This window comes from Monodon monoceros, unplaced genomic scaffold (genome assembly GCF_005190385.1).
Source record: "Monodon monoceros isolate NGI ecotype Baffin Bay Population unplaced genomic scaffold, NGI_Narwhal_1 Super_Scaffold_6, whole genome shotgun sequence".
NCBI lineage: Eukaryota > Metazoa > Chordata > Mammalia > Artiodactyla > Monodontidae > Monodon > Monodon monoceros.
In genome coordinates this window covers 92,231,009-92,253,164 of record NW_021703783.1, presented here as the reverse complement: position 1 = coordinate 92,253,164, position 22,156 = coordinate 92,231,009, and the positions used below count along the sequence as shown (strand labels likewise).

Sequence of the window (22,156 nt, the reverse complement as noted above, 5' to 3'; positions counted from 1 at the left end):
AGCTCCCCACACTCCCACCCACTCTCCGAGGCTGGATGCGAGCCTGGACATGGGCCTCTCGCTCAGAATTCACCTCCACGCCTCTGACGGGAGGCCGGGCTGAGGACCAAGCCCTCGAGCCCACCCCTCCCGCGGCGCACAGACCGGAGCCCGCTGCCGCCTGCAGCACACGCTGTGGCCAATCACACCTGCTCAGATGAGTGGAGGAGAATCTATCAACAGCCCCACATTTCTACTTTTTACAAAGTGTATGTGGCACGGGCGGCCCAAAGGAGGCTCATGAGAGAAAGTCAAACTTCAAAGGAAGAAGTGAGACTGGACATGGGGGCGGGAAGTGGAGGAGAGGCGGCCTCAAGGAAGGCCTGGAGCATCGGGCCCCAGTCCGACGGTCAGGACCTGGCTGGTCCGGCTCGGCAGGCAGGAGAGGGGACAGTGGTGTAGACGGCTCACAAGGACAGTGAGCTCTACCTCCCTATAGGCTTCAGGACCTCACACTCCCCTTTTCTGGAAGATTCTTCCCCTGGATATCCACATGGTTCTCTGCTTCCCATCATTCAAGTCTCTGCTCAAATGCCCCTTTGTCAGAGAGGCCTTCCCTGATCACTCTTCAGGAGAAGGTCCTTGCTGTCCCTGTCCCCCTCCCAGTACATAAGAGCAGGGGCAAGCTCACTTTGTCCACTGCTACACCAGGAATTTAGGACAGTGCCTGGCACAGAGCAGACACCGCACAGATAGACATGTGTTGAAAACAATGAACGATCAGGCAGCAGCAAGCTACGTAAGGGTTCATACCAATCTAGTAACAAGAGCAACTGCAGTGGCATCAGTGGGTGGTGACTGGGTGACGTACATGCCCTCACTCACCTAGATGGTGACGGAAGCCGCAGCCAGGCCCGAGAGACCAGCAGGGCAGGGGATTTTGACATCTGCCAAGGAGACTAAGGACGCCTGCCTCTTCTCTGGAGCCCAGTGGGATCAGCTCCTCGAAGGATGCCCACTCAGCTCCCCTCTCCTGTGCCATGTGACCGAGACCTTGGCTGGTAACAGTGCTCAGGTTCATGGAATCCGAGCACGGCCTGAGGACATCCGCTGGGGTCTGGCCTCAGGAGCGACACTGAGTCCTGGAGCTCCGTCTTGGCAAGACAGCTGCTGAGTAGGCTCACCCTGGAGCTGAAGGCCCCCAGGTCCCTTACGGAGCTCTGAACCCCGGCAGCACCTCCCCAGCCTTCCATCCCAGGCAGGGGCCCAGCCTTCCAGGAGAGAGATCTGAGACCTCCACCCCAGGGATGACACAGGCAAATCCGAAGTTCCCAAATCCAGGAGCCAGCGAGCACGGCGCTAGGAGCCAGACCACACTGCCAGCCAGGGTGGCCCATCCACGCACCACTCAGGGGAACCTGGGAGAGTTCTGGCAAGGCAACTGTGGCTGCAGTCACCTCAGAAAACTCTGGGGACAGAAGCGTGGGCTCAGGGGCCCTCGGAAGGTGGTGACCCAGAGGCACTCTCCTCTTCCTCCGTACCGGGGGCGGGGGTGGGGGCGGGGGGCGGGGAGCCAGTCAGGTACTCAGGCCTCTGGCCCTTCCAAACAGCCTTTAAAGACATAGGTAGCTGGTGTCAACCCTAACCTTCCAGAGATGGCCATAACGCTCTGGCAGGCCCTGGGAGGCAGGAGAGCCCACCGCCCTTTTCTCACTCATGACCGTGGGCACAGGGCCTCGCCTCTCTGCACCTCTGGGGTCTCGTCTTGAAACAACGTCATCAGGCAGGGTGGCTGTGGGTTCTGGGTGAGAGCATTTAGCACCGTGTCTACCCAGCACACGCCAGGTGCTCAGCCAAAGTCTGTGCCTTTCTTCCTCCTCTTACCGTGCACGAGAGTGTTGGCCTTGTCCCAGGGATTTCCCCAGGGGGACCAGGAGGGGTTTCAGGACATCACCTGGAACCCCCTCCCCCAAACTGGCAGCCCCCGAGGGCAGAGCCCTGTCACCTAATCTGCTGCTCTGAGGACCCCTATGTGGGAAAACGCTCGGGGTGCTCGTTTAAAATGCAGATTCCTGAGCCCAGCCGAGCGGGACAGACTCGTCACTCTTTTGACAAGGCTCTCCAGTGACTGCTGGTCCCTGAGGCTGGATCTCTGCCCCAGAGTCCCGAGCTCCTGGATGAGCACAAGTGGCCGGCTCAGGAAAGGGGCCAATTGCAGGAGCAAGGACTTCGCTGAGAGAAAAACCAGGAGAGGGTGCTTGGCTTCCACCAGTAGGGGGGGCTGTGAGCCTTCAAACCACCTGGCCGCCCACGGCTGGACTGCCAGACCCAAAGGAAGGGATTTCTGAAGGTTCTCCCAAGGGCCACACTTGGGTTTGCAAAAATTTGCATGCTGTTTGACAACTATATACTTCTTATCAAGTAATTGTACAGGCTGTCAGCTCTTAGCTTTTCTATTTTTCTCTCTTTTACCCACCCTGTCATAGGCCTGGGTTCTCCCTTGACAAGAGGGCAGCAGGGACAGAAAGGACAGTCAGAATCAGAGCTCAGAGGGGCCTCTTGAACCCTCCCTGGATCAACCCCTCCTCTTCTCAACCAGGAAACAGCCCCGGGGAGGTGAAAGGATGTGTCCAAGGTGTGGGGAGCAAGGTACTGGGGGCTGAGATCCATCCGATGGCTGTCCTGATGATGCTCTGAACGATCCCTGTAGGATTCACTGTAGGACAGGGATCCCTTCCCTGGATGGGGCCCTAAGGGAATAGCTAAAGTGATTTCCTCCCAGATGACGGTTCCCAGTGTACTAGGATTGCTAGTTCCAACCTTGGGGACCCCCATGCTGCCAGGAACATGAGCCTCTGGCACACAGAGTCCTGCTGATAAGCTGCTGCCTGAGAGGACGCACTAAACCGGTCAAATGTTCGGGAGGCTGGAGGCCACAAAAAGGGGCTTTGGGGAGGGGAGTCTCTGCTTCTTGCCCTGCCTTCGAGGGAAGAAAGCAGAAGGGAGAGGAAAGGTCTCTTAAAGGACTTGAATTCCAGGCCCTCAGGGCTGGATGCCCATCCAGGTACACAGAGGCTGTGCTGGACGAGGCCACGCTGTGTGTTTCCTTATGATGGAGCAGGAATAGGGTGACCTTGAGGGCCGTCCCTCGTGCGTGCCGCTGCACTCTTGCACTTGCCCTTCTCTCTCTGTCTCTGACTCTCTCTCTCTGGGTGCCAGGCACTCAGGAGACGAGCTGGTACAGGGCACTGTCCCTGGCTGTTTGGCTGGCTCCTGGCACCCCATGCAAACACTCAGGGAGCAGCGGAAGTGTCAGTGACCTGTTCAAGTCATCTAAGCAGGGGAATCTGATGCTGAGACTCACCAAAGGAGGCAGGAAGGGATAAGACAATGGCCTTTTGTTTCTATGGAAACAGCACCTCAGGGTGAGGGGCTGAAGGAAGAGAAAGCTTCTACTTCACCTCCAGTCAGGACGTGGGAAAGAGCCCCTTTTGTGGTTGGGCTCGCCCCTCCCCCTCTCTTCCCTGCCAGGTGTTCACCATGGCAACCCTTCTTCCAAACAAGAGGTGCAGGGCAGCAGAAGCATCCGGTGCTGGGGGAGCCAGGGAGCCCAGGGGGATGGGCCGGGCCCAGCTACCCCTCCCTGACAGGACACGGGCCCTGGCCTCGGTTTGCGTCCGGGCCCCTCTATCACTTACTGTGCCCTGGGACCACTTAATTCACCTCCCTGAGCTTCCATCTGCCACCTCCGTGGTTCCTGTGAGGGCCAAGTGAGAGAGAGAGCACCTAGTGAAGGACCCGGCACATGGAGGTGCTCAGTAAATGCTTCCTGGCCAAATGCAGCTATAGCCCTGGCACTGCTGCTGTGCCCAAATTCTCGGAGACTCCAGGCCTGTCCTAACTTTAAGAGGCACAGGCTGAGTGCGTCAGGCTCTCTAGCAGGGCTGGGGCATCAGTGTTTGGGAAGACTTGCACTCCAGCCAATGTCAGGTCAAAGCTGGGGCCTTGAGGGACACAGGAATTCTGGGAGCACTCAGGCTGCCCAAGGTAAGTCCCTGCCATTACCTACCTGGCCAGCCAGGGAGCCCAGCCTCACCGCTGCAAAGCCCCACAGCCATGGAGGGAGACACCCCAACATGGAAACCCCTTTGACTCAGCAATGCCGACATGAGAAAAGGTGCCAGCAGTGGCCCTGGCTGTCACCACCAGCCAGAAAAGGCCACTCTGGAGACTGTTCCAGAGAAAGAGATAAAGGCAGAGAGACAGCCAGAAAGATGCCACCACCAGGAACAATCTCTCCCAGAAGTAAACAGCCTGGCAAATACCACTGATCAAATAAACACAGCGAGGAGCCGCGTCAAACTACTTACAACAGAAACAAGGAAAAGTGGGTCAGGGCATTGGTGCGGTGTGTTTGACCAGGTCAGATCCTGACGGCAACGGATCCAGCAAGGAACAAGGTTTGCTGGAACAAGCCCTAGAGTCAGAGCCCTAGTCTCAGACTACTCCGTGCCCAGCACTGTTCTGAGCACTTCATATCCGCAGAACAGCTGGGCGAGGCAGGCATCCCTTTCCCCTTTTAGAAAAGAGGAAACTGAAACTCCGGCCTGCAGTGGCTGGCCCCAGGCCACACGCAGGCAAAGGCCAGAGCAGGATGGGAATTGAGGACCACAGGGCCCAGAGCTGATGTGCTCTCCCTGCCGGGAGGCGGCCTTCTTACAAAATCAGCAGTGCTCCTGGACCAGGGCCAGAGGCCTGAGGAGCCCTGGGCCCAGTGGGAGGGGCTCACCTGAGACGTCGTCGCCACTGGAGCCCTGGTTGGGCCTCTTCCCCGCCATAAACTCCGCTTCGGCCAGGGCCTCGGGGGAGGGGGCGCTGGCCGTGCTCTTGGGCGCTGCGGGCCTCTTGGACCGCCGGCTGAAGAACCTGCTGCTGAAGCGCCTGCCCTCCTTGGCCGCGGTGGCCTCCCCATTGGCAGCTTCTCCCCTGCCATTTTGGGCAAGGGCCTCCCGGGGTCTGGGCTTCAGGTCCACACGCAGGTGGGAGGACACCCTGCCATTCCGACTCGGCTCTCCCGAGAGAATGGGCTCCACGGGGGGCAGCACCTGCTCCAGCGTGACCAGGTCGTGCAGGAAACTCTCCAGGCGCCGTGCTGACTCGCCGCCCTTGCTGCCCTCCTCCTGCCCCTCTGCATTGCGGCTGGCCTCCTGCTGCTGCCGGGCAGCCCAGCGCATCATCTCCCCGGGTGGGTGGTGGCTGCCCGTCACCAGGGTGTACTTGGGGTTGATAAGCTTGCGAGCCACAGTGGAGGAGTAGTTGAGGCCCAGCCTGCCAGCGCCTCCTGCCAGGCCCAGCTGCTGGTACAAGTCCACCTCCTCGGAGATGGCGTACAGCTCCCGGAACACCACGTCGAAGGGCTCCACGTTCTGCCCCGTCAGGAGGAGGAGAAGGTTCCTGTCCACATGGGAGGAACTCCAGGTGAATCTGGGAACATGGGGACAGAAAAGCAACATACATGTGCCCGGGCCTGCAGCCTCGCCCTGCCAGCCGCGCCTCGGTGAGCCCATCTCAAACCCCACTGCCCAGCCCGACCTGCTCCACCACTGAGGCTGGATGCCTTGCTGCCTTCGTGCTGGGGTGCTCTCCCTCCACAGACCCAAATCCTCCCTTGGTCCAGGTCTTGGCCTCAAATGCAGAAAGCAGGCAGTGGGTGCAGAGCAAGGGCAAGAGAAGTCAGGTCTGGATTCAAACCGGCTTTCTGCCCTGCGTGCCTTGTCAAATGGGGCTTGTAAGGTGTAGCCACAGAGTTGCTGTGAGGCTCAAAGTCCAATAACGAATATAAAAGGTTTCGCTCAGTACCTGGCACAAACATACATTTAATGAGTAGTACCTAGAGCTGCCACTACTGTTAATAGTATTCCATTCCTTAATAGTTCTCCTCTGAATTTTTAGAGCACCTAGCCTCTGCAAAACCCCATACTTCAACCACATAAGAGGACTGACGCCATTTATTAATTGTTTCATGTGCCCGGGTCTCTTCCAGCCTCAAAAGGCAACCAGTTGTTGTGGACCATGCAAGGCAGGCAGTGCTTAATGCTCAACAAAAGTTGACCCTCTTTCTTGAATAATCCATTAGCCAGAAAGTTTGAGGGAAGGGACTGGCCAGGAGGCTATTCTTTGCTGTCAGAATAGACAAGAGCTCTTAAACTCATGATTGTGGAGGCTCCAGTCCAGCATCTTTCTGAACATGAACACTTCTGACCACGAACAAAGGCCTCCCAGGCCCTTCTCTGACCTGGCCCAACTCACCTGTAGGATCCAGTGGCTACTTTATCACCATCTACCATTAGGAACTTGGATGACAGGGTCCCCTTGATCTTCCCCATGGGCATGTAAAAGCCAACACCTGTCACAGAGCGGACACGGATGTTCTGTTGAGAAGAGGAGAAAGGCACTGTCACTCAGGTTGGGGCCCTAGAGGCTCTAAGCTGAGTCTCTGCGTGGGTGGAGGATGAATCCTCTTGTCCACGGGACCCTGACTCTGCTTCCTATGGCCTGAGGAAGTCAGCAAATCTGGCCTTGGGCTCAGACGGGCTCAGGGTGGCCCCAGTCTGCTCTCAAAGCTCTTCAGAAGAGAAACACAGCCCTGCCTTCACCCCTGACAGTGACTCTGCGGGCTGAGCGCCCGGGACTAGGCTGCAGCTACCTCCTTAGCCTCAGCAGCCTTGGGATAAGACGTAAGCCAGTCGTGCAGTCAGGGCCATCCGTCCATGAGGCAAGGTTTTAGACAGAAGGGAAGGGGTTGAGAGTGCTGTTCACCTGGGCCCCTGAACTGGGGAGCAGGCAGAGGGAGGGGCAGAGGCAGTCTCCATCCCACTTCCTTCCCCCCTCCCACCCCCAGTCCCAGTGATACAACTTACCCGAATACGGAAGTCAGCGAGCTCCAGGCCCTGACACATCTCCAGGAAATACTTCACGCCCGCCTCGTCCAGGATGATGTACACTGGCACGCGGCGCTTGGAGGCAGCATCCACAATGTCTTGGAAGATCTCACCATCAGTGAAGAGGTCCATGACCACAGCAATGACCTGGACAGGGAAGGGCACTAGTGAGGCACGTGGTGACTACACACATACAGAGTCACACTGCGGCCCGCAGAGGACCAGCTGGGCTGGGGTAAGTGCTGGCCAAGAGTCAAAAATGCCATCTGCACCACTCCTGGGTTTTGCACATCCCCACCCACCTCTGAGCACATGTGAGCGGGAGATGGGCTCCCTGCTCTGGGAAATGAAGATGGTGCAGACGGTGCAGGCCATGCTGCTTGTACTTCATCCTTGGCAAATTCCCACCACCCACCCTGGGGATTTTCCAGCAGCTCTTCAGAAGCCACGTCAGTGGAGATCTAGGAGGCTGAGGAAATTTGGTTCTGGTGCCTTCGGGAAATAAGCAGGTTCAAGGAGCTGCAGTCACTGAGAGGCATGAAATGGACCATTTCCACAAGCTGCAGATCTGCTCAGATACAACTTTCTTTGCAGACCTGGGTGCTTTGATCTCCCCGCAGCTGTGCAAAGCCCTGTGCTTCCCTGAGCACAGATTGGGGCAGAGCTCCAGTTAGCTCGGGCTCCCTTGGCCTCCAGGTGTCCAGACCATCCCACTTCATCCTCAAATCAAGGTCCCTGCCTAGGACCCTTGATTTCCAAAAGCCAGCCTTGATTATCCATCCTGGAAGGCGAGGCCTCCCGCAGCCTGAGGCAGATTTGCCTTTCTGACCTCAGCCTCCCCCACTTTCCTACACAAACCTTCTGCTCCAGAGGCAGGGTGTTCTTGTCGGCCCCAAGCACTGGGCCCATGATGCAGAGGGAAGTATGTGCCTTGGGGTCACAGAGATCTGATTATAACCACTTTCTATTTATGTAACCTTAGGCAAATCCCTTAACTTTGATGAGCCTCTGTTTCCTCATCTGCAAAGTGGGGATACTCTGCACTTGATACATTTGGCATCAGGATTAGAAATAACATCTGTAAGACATGTAGGTAAGTCTTCAATAAATGGTAACCATTGTATGGTCGAAGGAGTCTGCTTGTCGTTGTAACTGAAAGCCCGAACGCTGAAGCCAGGCAGACCAGGCCTGGTTCACTAACTCCACTGCTGACTCATCAGTGCCCCAGCTTCCTTGGCAGCAAAATCGAGCTCATAGTAGCACCTGTCTCAAAGGGTTGTTGAGAAGGCTTAGAGAAGCAAACTGTGAAAGCGTTTAGCACGGTGCCGGCACATGTTAAGCTCAATAAGTGTATCCTCCATCACCATCATCACCATCACAATCACTGTCACCTTCACGTGTGCTCTGCCATTACCTCTGCCTCTAAAGACCACCCCCAACACCATTTACACAGTATCACATAAGGCCCTTCTTACCTCCTACATTTAATACCCAATCATTCATACAAGTAACATTTACAAAGCCCCACAGGCAGAGGGAGGATCTAAGGACAAACAAACTATAGTCCCTAACTTCAAGGGGTTAATCCAGTTGGAATCATAAGACATTCGCACAAAACAATAAGATATAAGGTAAAAACGAGATAAATGCCTTAAGAGATGCACAAATGATGTGTGATGTGAGTTCTAAGGAGGGGTGGTAGGAAGAGAAGGAGGGACTTAGGGAGGGGGAAGATTGAAATATTACTTTCAGCCAGGGGAGAACAGGAAAGGTTTCACTGAGGAAGCTGAAACCTGAAGAATGGGCAGCCTTGGGTGCCATGAGAAATGAGCAGAGAATAAAATCGAGCAGGGAATAAAACCAAGCAGGGAAGTGGGCAGGGCTGCCATGCATGGGTATGCAGGTTGTGCACTGCACACAGGCACTGGGCTGATGGGGGTGAGTGGGAGCTGTGCCTGCCTGAGGAAGAGATGCCTTTTCCTAATCTGCGCACAGGTGCCACATGGGCTACCAGGGGCCTAGGAGGTGAACATTTCAGGCAAAGAAAACAGCACAAGCAAAGAAACTGAGGACAGGCATGACTGACAAAAACAGAGGAGATGCAAATAAAATACTGAATGAAGAAAGAGAAATAACTACAGATATATTTACTTTTTAAGAAATTCTTACTATTTAAGAAATGGTAAAAAGACTAGGAATATTTACACATTGATGACTTTGAAAAGGAAATTGACATGGATAAGTCATTAAAAGTGAATTAAACAGGGCTTCCCTAGTGGTGCAGTGGTTGAGAGTCCGCCTGCTGATGCGGGGGACATGGGTTCGTGCCCTGGTCCGGGAGGATCTCACATGCCGCGGAGCGGCTAGGCCCGTGAGCCATGGCCACTGAGCCTGCGTGTCCGGTGCCTGTGCTCCGCAACGGGAGAGGCCACAACGGTGAGAGGCCCGCGTACCGCAAAAAAAAAAAAAAAAAAGTGAATTAAACATATCAACTATAGTTCAGTTTTTTAAAAAGTAAATTAAATATAATACAGCATAATCAAGCAAGGTTATCCTAAAAATGAAAGGATTATTCAACATCAGAAACATATCAATTTATAGTGTCAAAGAGGGAAAATCATATATTATCTTGATAAGTTTTAAAAAAGTATTTGATAACACTATTTGTGATTAAAACTCTCAAAAAACTAGGAATAGATGGGACCTTCCTTAATGTCATAAAGGCTATCTACTAAAAACCCTCATGAAACGTACTTAAAGTTGCATTCCCTTTAAGTCTTAAGCAAGTCAAGAATATTCACTGATCACCACTGCTGTTCAACAAAGTATTGGTGGTCCTGACCAATGCAACATGACAAGAAAAAGAAATGAGACAGAAGGATTAGAAGAGACAAAACTACCAGTATTTAAGGATGATATTTAAAAAAAAAACAAAAAACAGAAGAATGCAGAGAAAAACTATCAGAAGTAATAGGAGAATTTGGCAAGACTGCCAGATACAAGAAAAACTTACAAAAACCAATAGCATTCTTCTACTACAGCAATAACCAAATTAAAAAAAGAAAAGAAAAGAAGGTCCATTCAAAATTGCAACTTAAGCACATAGTATTTAGGAATTAATACCTTTATGGAGAAATTTAGAAAACTCTATTAAAGGACAGTTACAAATATTTGAATAAATGAAAAGATAAATTGTGTTCATGGATAACATGATTTAATGTTTTAAAAATCCAGTTCTCCTCATATTAATAAAATCCCATGCAATTCCAATGAATGGTCAGTAAAATTTTTTGAGGAGTTCAAATATTTCTAAGATGTGAGGAAGAATGAAGATTCAAATAGCTAAGTCAATTTTGAAAAAGAAAAGCTAAAAGGGGACACTTGTCCTACTAGACAGTAAGACATACTGCAGAGCCAAATTAATAAGAATTGCGATACTGAGATAGGAAGGAACTGACAAATAGACCATGGGACAGAATAGAGAGACCAGAAATATATAGGTACCTACACACATACATAAAACTTTAACTTAAAGTCTTAACTTTAAGGCAGAATCACAACTCAGTGGAGAAAGGATGCTGTTTAGTAGATGCTATTGGGACAATTGGCATACTAAATGGAGAAAAATTAAATGGATCCCTACCTCACACCATATATAAAGGTGAATTTCAGGTAGGCTGTATACCTAAATGCAGAAGATACAACTAATAAAGGAATTCATGAAATATAGGAAAATATCTTCATGGCATAGGTAAGATAGGATTTCTTAAGATTCCAAAAGCATGAATCATAAGACAAATAAAATTTTAAATGAGGCATTTGGCAAATTAGGGATTTTCTGTTCAAAGAAAGATGTCAACAAAGATAACTGACAGGGAGATGATATCTGCAATGTCTACAACCAAAAGGAACTAATAATACACAAGAGATGCCTGCACATCAGCAAGAAAAAGACAGAAAACTAATTAGAATAATGGGCAAAGGATATGAATAGGCAATTCCTAGAGGAGATACCTGAATGGCTAATAAGTATGTAAAGAGAAGCAGACCTCATTAGTAAGCAGAAAGATTCAAATTAAAGCAAAGAGACAGTAATAACTGCACATGAAGTGTAACCTTTAAAAATTGTATAAAAAATTTAAAATAAATTTTAAAAAAGCAATGAGATAAGAGAGACACCACTTTACAACTATAACATGAACTAAAAACTAGAAAGTTGGATCGTCCTAAATGTTGGCGTGCGAGGAAAGGGGAACCCTCATTCACTGAGGGTGGGAGGGAGCACTGGTACAGCTATTTCTTAGGGCAAGGGGCAGAGCTCCGTGGATTTAAGGTTGTGCATGCCTGGAAGCCAGCAATGCTACTCTTGGCCACACACCCAGGGAACCTCTTGGATCTTCGCACAGGTCTATAAGGGGGCAGGAACAAAGACATTCACTGTAGCTTTCTTCGGGATAGCAAGGAGTTGGCAGCAACTTGGATGTCCATCTCTAGCAGAATGGATGTGGAGAATGTGAGGGATGCTCAGGACAGAGTGCTCTGCAGCAGACAGAAACAATGAACGAGTTCCATGTGCAGAACCTGGGTAGTTCTTTTTAAGATGAATGTTAGAGATAGAGATCTATAGCCTAATACCATTTATGTAAATAAAAACACACTACACAAAATAACCCTGCACGTTTTTCAAGGATATGGACATGTCCAAGGACATACACTGAATATAGGAGGGTGGCTGCCTATGGAAGGAGAAAGGGACGGGAGGGAAGGACAGAGTAAAATAAGAGGGGCCTTCCCTGGATTGACGATGGCAGCGGACCATGAACTGAGGCTCACAATCAGCTCTGCACTTGAGGTCCAAAACAAACAGACAAACAAACAAAAAACAATTGGCCTGGAACAGTTCAGGGTAGATGTAGCGTAAGGACAACGAGGTGGGGCTGGACAACGGGGTGGGGCTGGATCACGGAGGGTTTTAACAATCCACTTTAGGCTTCATTCCAGCAGAACACAGCTCGCACCACCTCAGAGGCCTCCTGATAGCTCCCAACTGCTGCCTGAGGCCAGAGTCTACTGTTTGCTCATTTCCAGACTCTCCACAGTGTCCAGCTCAAAGCTGACACTCAGTATGTCGCTGGGGAGGGCTTCACTGGCTCAGGAAAGCGCTTCTGGATTCACTCTTGCTTTTGTTTTGTAATTGAAAGTGCAGGGAGCCTGCTCGCCCTCACCCCCACCCGACAGAGGATGTGCTGTGAGAGCATCACAGACTAGAGGGAGAGATGTCCCCAGGGGCCCTGCTTTCGGGAGGCTTGGTCTGCGGCGCCCTGGTCAGAGCCAGCCATCTGTGTCACTACCAATTAAGCAGTGAAATATCTGTAGTAGGAAAAAATCAATTGCTTGCTGACTCCCGCAATCTCGTTGTGGAGGAGTGGTGATAATTACCCTCCGCTTTGGTCTCTGAGGCCCTGCTTGACATTAGGATCCACGGCATCAGGCCCAGGAAAACCAGCTCCCCACTCCCTCCGCTCTGGTGTTTAATGTGCCACGTGATCCTACGGGCCAAATCTAACTTCAAGGCTCCCAGTATAAATGGAAAATCAGGTTTTATAAGAGAGACATCAAAGGCACAGAACCCGGGGAGCCGGATTTCATCAGGAGGGAAAAGTCATCCCCTGGCCTCCCGGCAGGCTCCTTTACCTGGTTACCCACTGACGTGCGGCACCTGGGGAGAGAGGTTAATTTGAGGTGGCAGGAGTTTTTAGAAGATGTCGCAGGCTCTGGCAAAGCAGTTCTGATGTTGTAACACTTCTCATCAGGTGTTTGGTTAGCTTACCATCTCCTCCTTTGATGTTCAGCCTCAGTGGTGGGGTGGGGCAACAGGGGTGTGTTAGGGAACCTCTGAATTCCCCTCCATCTGTCACTTACCTTTAATTAAGCTGCCATCTTTTCAGATTCTCTTCCTGGACTCCTTAACTACCATTAGATTAACGAAATTAACGAAAAGGACTCCACCTTCCCCGTGCACTCCGCAGGAACTCCACTCAAGACAGCCAGGGAGGGGCTTTCCTGGTGGCACAGTGGTTAAGAATCCACCTGCCAATGCAAGGGACACGGGTTCGTGCCCTGGCCCGGGAAGATCCCACATGCAGCGGAGCAACTAAGCCCGTGCACCACAACTACTGAGCCTGAGCTCTAGAGCCCACGAGCCACAACTACTGAGCCCACGTGCCGCAACTACTGAAGCGCGCACGGCTAGAGCCCGTGCTCCGCTACAAGAGAAGCCAGGACATGAGAAGCCCACGCACTGCTACAAAGAGTAGCCCCCGCTCGCCGCAACTAGAGAAAGCCTGTGTGCAGCAATGAAGACCCAACACAGCCAAAAATAACTAAATAAGTAAATAAATTTATTTTAAAAAAAAAAAGACAGCTGGGGACTGACACCCCTGGTGTGTTTGGATGACCCAGTCTGGATGGCCACCGCACTGCCAGTCTCCTCGCCACAGAGCTATGCTCACCAGCCTGCCCTGGAGGCCCTTCCAAAGCCAACATCCTCTAGGTCATCCGGGCCAGAAGCCCGAGTCTGCTGGCCTCCTCCTCCTCCCCACAACCAAATCCAATCGGCCACCGACGCCAGCAGGTCCTCCTCTGTGCGCCTTCTCTGGGTCAGCTCCGTTCTGTTCCTACTGCACTGCAGCCCTCGCTCGGGCCCCCCTCATTTCTCACTGAACTTCTGGAATAGTTTCCTAACTAGTCTCTCCTCCATCTCTGTGCTCCAATTCCTTCTCCGTAGCAGTGACCCTGCCAAAACAACAGACTGATGAAGTGGTGGGTCCCACAGCCAAACTCCTTAACTTGGCATTGAAGGGCCTTATGATGGCCCCTTTCCTCCTCTCCAGCTTCATCTCGGACCATCTCACGTCTGCCCCTTGTTTTCAGCCGTGCAGGATGACCTGCAGTTACCCTAACTCAGGGTTTCTCCACTGTGGGACTTCCAGGGATCCAGGGACAGTATTCCTTGCTGTGGGGGGCTGTCCTGTACATCGCAGGGTGCTTAGCAGCATGCCAGCAGCGCCACCCCCACTGGTGACAACGAAAAATGTTTATAGACATCGATAAATATCTCCTGGGGGCAAAACTGCATCAACTCCCCACCCCCTTTTGAGAACAACTGCACACACCAGGCAGTTTCCAGTTCTTCTGTTCCTACCCCTCCTGTACTCCTGTGAAACATCTACGCATCTTTCAAGACACAGGTAAGAATTTCCTGAACTTCTCCCCACCCAATATTGTTCACCACTCCCTGCTTCCTGCCCACGTTGTGTTCCGGGTACATAACAGAGGTCCTTGACATTTTATTGTAACATCTGCTGAATGTCTCTGTCCCTTACTGGGCTGTGGGCTCCCGGATGGCAGGGACCATCTGACTTCTCTCAGAATCTCCACCCTCAGGGGACATCTCAACACGAAGTCAGTTCTCCATGTTTGTGGAATGAATGTCTACATGGAGGGTGTTTCACGTCTACTGTTTTATTTGCGGGCTGTGGACGTAGCTTTGTTGTTAACTCTTTTATTTCATTAATGACTAGACATTTTGGTGGAGGGACAAAAAAAAAAAAAAAAAGAATGCTGCGCAAGACTCCCGGTTAGACCATCCTGCTGGAAGGCAGAGTTGAAGCTCTTCCTCAACGGCACAGAGAAGGGAAAGGAAGTGGGCGCCTTTTGGGACTACGACCTGAGCGCCAGTCCCCGGTCTGGTCTTCCTCTGTTCCACCCACCCAAGGTCTTGAAGGGGCAGCCAGCCCATTACTGAGGATAGTACTTTACCAAGGGGTCAAAGTCCACGCCAAGAACATCAGACCAGGAAGCAGAGCTGCCACCAGCACATACAGCCAGCGCCTCTGTGCAGATTATGAAAGGGTACCCGTCCTCCCTGTGATGGAATGCAAGCCAGCAAGTGGAGCACGGGCTGCAAGTCAGCCCTACAAAGCCCCTGGGCCAGGCTGCAGTGCAGGCACAGGCTGCATCTCTGCACTCGGCACCTGCACTGAAGGACATTCCAGATGGGCAGAACCTCAGAGCTGGGAGGAAATGTATCAGCTAGAGCCCAGCCCCAAGGTTAAGTTACCCAGCTGGGTCTTGGCAGAGGTGGGATTAAATAAAGCCCAGGCTTCTGACCCTAGTCCAGAGCTGTCACCCCCAGATGATGTGGTCGTGGGAGGCTCTGGGGACATCTACTCTGGCTAGGACCTGAGGTCACTTCTGGTCACACAAAACCAGGATACATCCATAGAGCCGGACGATACCACCCTCTCGGTCACTGGTTTCCCCAGCTCTGCTGACGTGGAGCTTAGGCACCGGGGTGGGCGTGGCTGCTGCTGACAAAGACCCCCGTCTCGCTCAGCGCCACTGTGGGGAAAAGGCAAGAGGCCCCAGGCCAGGCACGCTCCTGGCAGGTATGTGCTGGAGATGGTCACTTTTTCCTGGGAGGGAGGGAGGGAGGGAGGGGAGCCCACATGGGCAACTCCAGTCCCCACTTGCCCACTGATTACCCATGTAAGCCTGGGGCCTGACTTTTACCTCCCATGCCTGCCCTGCCTGCCTCCTAGGGCCGTTGGGGGTTTCAGATGAGATCATGCCCACGAAATCCCATGAAAAAGCTGTGCGGTTTTGAGGGGCTATCACCAAACCAGGTGAATGGGGCCAAATGCCCACACCTCCAGCCCTAAGGTGCCTTGGGGTAGGAAGGGCAGCACCTGGGCAAACTGGTCAGCTGCTGCCTCCCAGAAGGTCCATCTGTCTGGCAGCCCAGGGGAGCCAGTTCTGGGCAGGCCAGCCAGCACCCGGCTCACACATCCCCAGCTGTGGATCGCCTTCTCTGATTTCCCCAGCGAGCGATCTAGGTCTCCAGGGCAGTGGCTGTCAAACTCGAGCCTGTAGAGGATCAGCTGGTGGGGGGCGGGGCGGGGCGGGGCGGGGCGGGGCGGGGCGTGCCCGCTGAATGTGCGGACGCTAGGGCCCCAGCCTCAGAGAGTCTGACTCAGCGGCCCCTGGACCCCTGGAAACGCATTTTAACAACACCCTCCCCCTCAGGTGATCTGAATGCAGGTGGTGGAAGGATCACACTTTGAGTGACGGCCAGCGTTGGGAAGAGAATCTACTCTCTGGAAGCGGAAAGTCTCACTGGTTGTGGGGCCTTGAGTGAGTAATTTAATCTAAGTCTCCATTTCCTCATTTTAAAACGGGGAGGTGGTCCCTTCAGGGTTGTTCTGAGTTTTAAATGAGATAATGCAGCGGCACAAGGAACACAGTGCCTGGACTGCTGTGAGCTGTGGGTCCACGTCGGCACCCCCTTCTCTCCTCTGATGGAACCCAGAACAAAGGGGTCTCACTTCGGAGGCAGCTCCCAGGGAGACAGCAGCACAGAGCTGCCCACCAGCCCCAGACGTCAAGGTAGAGATGTTTTCCTTTGCCTGATACCATGTCCAGCAGGTCCAGCACATGGTGATTAACGCCCAGGCAACACTACACTTCCAGGAAGGTCAAAACTTGAACTGAGGGGAAGGGCAGCTCAATCAAGGGAAGAGTAAGTAAGTTCGTACAATGCACTGTCCCTCGAGTGATGCTGGGCATCAGTGCCCGCACACCGAGCACGGAACGCACCGCTAAGAAAACTGCAGCCCTGGGAATTCCCTGGTGGTCCAGTGGTTAGGACTCTGAGCTTTCACTGCCGAGGGCCTGGGTTCAACCCCTGGTTGGGGCCATGAGGCGCGGCCAGAAGAAAAAAGAAAGAAAGAAAGGAAAGAAAACTGCAGCCTGAGTGGAGAGCACCTCCAGGTGGGCTCGGGACCCAGTTGGCACGGCTGCCACTGAGCGCGGAGAGGTGCTGCTGGAGGATGGAGACAACTCACCCGGCACACTGCAAAGGCTTTCTTTTGTCATCAAGGCTGCAACAGGCCCCATCCAATTTCTGCCCCGGTGGGATGTGAACAACTGGACGAGAAAGCTTTACCTTAAGCTTCCTGTCTGTGCTTCCTGGGGTGAGAGAGGAGAGGAAAGCCCAGGACAGGAGGCCTGCATGACTGCCCGGGGAACACCCACGGACGCTGCCTGGCCCTGCCCCACCCGCCTTGCAGCCTCCTACCTCTGGGACACCAGAGTCATTTAGCTGAATCCCCAAAGTCCAGGAGCATCCTGCAGTGGGTGAAGCACAGACCTTGGAGTCGGGAGTCCCACAGGGGCGGTGAGACCACAGGTGTTACTTGACCCCTGGGAACTCTCCCTGTAAAGTGAGGCTGACTCATGGTTCTTGTGAGGATGCAGAGACGCAGTGAGGATGCAGAGACGCAGTGACGCCTGGAGAGCATCTGGCACTGTGCTTCCTCTCCACAGTGCCTGGCACACGGTGGGAGGGTGGGGGTGGGGCTCAGCGTCAGCATGATGGGAGACTAGGGGTCGGTCCCCTGCTCTTGGCAGGTGGAGCCAATAGCCCAACCCTAATCGTGCCGTTTCCCTGCCCAAACCCTCGGCCTGAGTTCAGCCTGGCCAAAGACCCTCCGTGTGCTTCCAACCCACTCCCTCCCTTGACAATAAACTCCTCTGCGTTCTCCAAACACACCCAGCAACTCCCACCCGGTGGCTTAACTCACACTGTCACCACCTTCTCCCTGTGGTGATGGGAACATCCCTTCCCTGTTGAGGTCCTTGCTTCACCCTCCCCCAGGCTGTCCCAGGTCCATTCTCGTCCTGGGTCCCCAGCCCCCAGGGCAGTGTGTACCCTTCCCAGAAGGCACACCTGCTCAGGCCTGTCTCTCTCTGAGCACATGGTGGAGGGGGGGGGCGCGCAGAGACCTGTCATGCCACCCTGCACAGGGCCTGACACGCAGTGAATGTCTAAAGAGTACCTCCGCAGTAGGGGGCTTCTCTCGGGGGGCTGAGGAAGCAGTCTAGACCAGAGCCCTGGCCCACCGAGAGGACAGAAGCCAAGACCACTGGGGTCTTGTCCTCTGCCTCGAGGCCAGGCTGCCCCCAGCCCACCAGCCGGGCATCTGCGCTTTGTCAGCTGAGGCTTCCCAGCTGTCTGAGGCCATGTTACACTGTTTCAGGCTCACTAATTAGACATCATTAAACACCAGGCTCCCTCCTGCACTGGCAGCCACTGGAGCCCAACTCTGCCAGCCAGGCCACTTCCCCTCCCAGACCCCTTGGCCTCTGTGCCAGCTCTGTTCCCGACTCCGCTGTGCACCACCGGGGCTCACTCCCTGTCCACCCCTCATCCTTATGAGGCACTCTTGACACCCATTCCCCAAACTAGGTGGATGAAGGGGTGATACAAAGGACACTCGGGCCGGCTCTCCAGAGAACAGACTGTACCCATGTGAGTAAGGTCAACTAATTCAGCCGTGAAGAACCATATGTGATCTGCCAGGCAGTAAGAAGAGCAATATCTTTTTAAGATCCTAGGCCAGCTTTTCCCTGCCCCATGGCATGCTTCTGGGATGACTTCCCCTGCACTAAGTTGGTGTTAATTAGTGAAAATTATCGAATGCAAGCTCATTTTAACATTAGCTTAAAGCTAAACATAATTAAGAAGATAAATCAGGTGCTAAGAAAAAGAACCCAGTGAGGAAACACACATGATCCTTAGGGTAAGCTGCTGCTCTGGGTTACTGGCCTGGAGCTCTGAGCACCACACACTGTGGGCGGAGTAAGGCAGGACTCGAGAAGTACCTTCGAGGTATTTCTTGATGGATCAATCAACCCAAGACAACTGGAGTTGGCAGCTTGCCCGGGAGGTTCTGAGAAGCGGCAAGGATAACTTACTGGCCACAGCCAGGTGATGCTGCCTGGGAGGGCTTCTCCAGAGAGGCAAGTGGAGGGTGCGGGGAGCGGGGGAAGGTGGTCAGGAGGGGCTGGGCGCTGGGAATAGCGTGAATCTGTGCACTCTGAGGCCTCCGGCCTTGCACACCCCGGCCCTCTGCCCACCCTCCCTTCCATACCGGCTGCCTCAGCCGTCAATTCCCAGGAGGCCTCTGTGCCCCTGGAGCTCAGTGGAATTCAGACTCAATCTCAAGTTCCCATCCAGCTCCACTATTTACCAGCCCTGTGACCTTACCATCTGTAAAATGGGAAGTTGCTGGACTGTTGTGAAAGTTAAATGAAATAGTATATTTTAAAAGGGCTAGCACGGTCTGGTATTTAAGTACTCAACACTATTGACCCGCTCCCTCCAACCTGTTCTGCAGTTTATTTTCTTTTTCAGCGTCCACATTTTATTCACCTGTATATTTCTGGAATGTGGCACATGTGAAACATGGTGAGTAAATGAGCAGAAGTGGGGAATCTCCAAGCAGTCTGGGAAACCTTCCGGGAGGGGGAGTTAAGAACACTCACAGTTGGTCCTCAAGGACCCACAAAAAGGAAAGCAGCCCTGGTCCCTGTCCCTGACCCCGCCTCCTGCTGACTCACTGCTAGAAAACACAACAGAAAGAGCATTTATCTGGAGCCTCCCACATGCCCCACCAGTGCTGTAAGAGGCCCAACAGGGTGACCACCGTACAAGCTGGGCCAGGATGAGCTAACAGATTACTAGAAACTCAGGCCAGAGAGACCACTAATTAGAAAAGCCATAGGCTCTTTTCCTGGCCTAAGATTCTGGGATCATTAGCAAGTCTACAGACTCCACAAATTCAGAGAAGGAAAAGAAAACGGGGGAAGGCAGCGGCCCCAGCTAAGGCCGACCAGTCATGCATGGCCCCTGGGGTAGGAGGTGTGGTGGGAGGGAGGGGGAGGGGCAGGGATCACTAGAGTGACTCAGCCTGGGAGGGGGTGTGGTCAAGACAGTGTCAGGAGCAGAGGCAGGCGGTCAGCCAGGACCCAGCCCTGCTCGTTGGTTCTCTGCCCTGCTCCTCTCTCCCAGAAGATTGGAGGCCTGCCCCAGAACAGGCTCTGCCCTGTACATTGTGAGAAAAAGGAGGCGGACCTGACCACTAGCCAAGGTGAAGCAGTGAGGCAGCACCCTGGGGGTGCACCTGGACAGATGGGGCGGCGTGGGGTTACCGGCAGGTCTCCCATTAAGGTCTCAGTTTGTCAGTGAGGGCCCACGTCCCAGAGGGCCAGAAAGTGGCCAGCAAGAGGACACTGGTTGGGGAACTAAGATCCCACAAGCCATGTGGCATGGCCAAACCAAACACGTCCCTGGAAGCTACCTATATCCAGCTTCCTGGTGACACCAGTGCCACCAGGCAGAAAGAATCCTCTCCTCTCCCACCAAAGTAGTCCTGTACTTGTTTGTTTCCAGAACTAGTTGGTGAGCTTCCCAGAACCTGGCTGGCAACAAATATACTTTGCTTCTGGAATTTCAGATGGAAGCGGTGGCCACAGGGGCAATCCCCAAAAGTAACTGCATGTGTAGCAGAAGGACACAAGCCTTGAATTCAGACCTGGGTGGAGTCCCAGCTTGCCTCTTATGAGATCTACGGCCTTGTGCTTTCCCTGAGCCTCTGGGAAAACCTCATTTCCCTTGCAAGGTGCTAAGGATTGAATTAATTAAAGGAAATAACATGCAGAGCACCTATCTATCTTTCGACAATGTTAGCCCCTCGTAATATAAATCCCTTTTATCTGCATCTATTAGTCATCTTTTTCAAAATGCTGTCTCATATAGTCTTGCACTGGAGTCTCAGAGCAATCTTGTGAAAGTAAGCAAGGAGACAAGAATGATCCCCATTTTACAGATGCAGAGATGGAGGCCTAGCAAGGTCAAATGATTTGCCCAAGGTCACCTGGTAGAGGAGGAAAGACAGAGCAAGAATGAAGACACCCAAGCTCCCGGCTGCCAACTGTGTACTCCTTCCCCTGCAGTGACCTGGCCTCCTGAGACCACTGCCCAGCAAACCTGGCTAAGCTACCATGAGACCAAGAAGTCATGAAGAATGTACCCCTTTACTGAGGCCCCATCTTCTACTTTTGAACTCCCTGGGAAACACCCATCCTCAGTTTCAGGGACCTAAAGTGTCAGATTTCAGAGGAACCAAGCCTCAGCCTCCCTCTTCTCCAAAGACAGAAACACAGCCTGTCCCCCACCTCAACCCACCCCACCCCCGTGTCCCCATGCCCCAGCGCCTACTTGTGCAAGCTATCGTCCTTGAGGAGTCCTTCCAGACTGCCCTCGGGCTCTTGGAGCTGGCCCTTCTGAATGACTCTGCAGGGGAACGCCCTCAGGGACCCCTGATTCAGGGACCGGGGGGCCTCCGTGCCTTCCTGTCTCATCTCGGCCCGTGGCAGATCCTAGAGAAGACCCTTGGCTGAGTACTCGGTTACCACAGCCCTGCAGACGAGAGCCACCCTGGCAGATGAGAGCCGCCCTGACAAACGGCCACATCAGATCAAGGCAGTTGAGAAGTGCGAGGGGGTCGGGGTGGAGGGGAGGGCAGCTGGAGCTGCTCCTCTCACCCAGAGGAGGAAACAGGAAGCGCACCTGCACAGGGCCTCCAACCTGAAGAGGAGAAGCAACCCCTGACCGTCCTAACTCTGATCTCCTGGCAGGCAGCCCCGCATCGAGTCCTGGGAGGAAGCTCAGCCACACTTCCCTCCCGGCTCTAAGAGGGGAGAGTGACGGCAGCACCTTTCCAGGACAACTGATGTCTGTACGATACTTTCTTGGTATCCTCTGCTTTCATACAGTTTCTTCCTGATTTTTCAAAACCATCCAGAAATCTAGGTAATGCCCTCCAATTTTGCAGGTCAGGAGTCCCAGGGAGGGAAGTGATTTACCCCAAAGGAACACAGTTTGTAAGTAGCCAGGTCAGGACAGAAATCAAGACCTTTCAACTTCAGAGCCTATTCTCTGTCCTTGACGTGAAGCTGGGTCTCCATTGCCCAGAAACCCCAGCTCCCAGGATCAGTGACTGAGCATAAAAGACAGAGACTCAGAATCCAGTAGCCACAGAGCCAAGGGCTTGGCAGGGATGCTGGGACAGGCCGAGGCAAGATCCTGGAAGGACTGTGAAGTGCTCAGTCCCTGGAACTGCAGCTGCATCATTATCCGCCAGCCTCAAGGGGACGACCCTGGAACCGCTCCGCGCCTTGGAAATAACCGCCCGTGAGGAATGGTCACTCAGGGAGGGAAGAAGAGTTAGGCGAGGGAGACAGTGTGTTGGACCCACAGGTCACGGGCTGCCCTGAGAGGCCTTTTCTTGCTCTGCAGAGCGAATCAGGCTTTTCAAAGGGAGCTCAGGAGC

General features: G+C 53.3%; 1 protein-coding gene across 1 annotated transcript in view; it reads right to left on the bottom strand.

Moving 5' to 3' along the window:
• Nucleotides 1-22,156, bottom strand: part of FAM83F (family with sequence similarity 83 member F) — a 28,517-nt gene that overhangs the window by 1,766 nt on the left and 4,595 nt on the right. The window contains exons 2-4 of the mRNA XM_029206095.1: nucleotides 6,900-7,067; nucleotides 6,289-6,410; nucleotides 4,769-5,463 (exon numbers count right to left, since the gene is read on the bottom strand). Coding sequence (XP_029061928.1) covers nucleotides 4,769-5,463; nucleotides 6,289-6,410; nucleotides 6,900-7,067 — 985 coding nt within the window. The remainder of the gene's footprint in view (nucleotides 1-4,768; nucleotides 5,464-6,288; nucleotides 6,411-6,899; nucleotides 7,068-22,156) is intronic.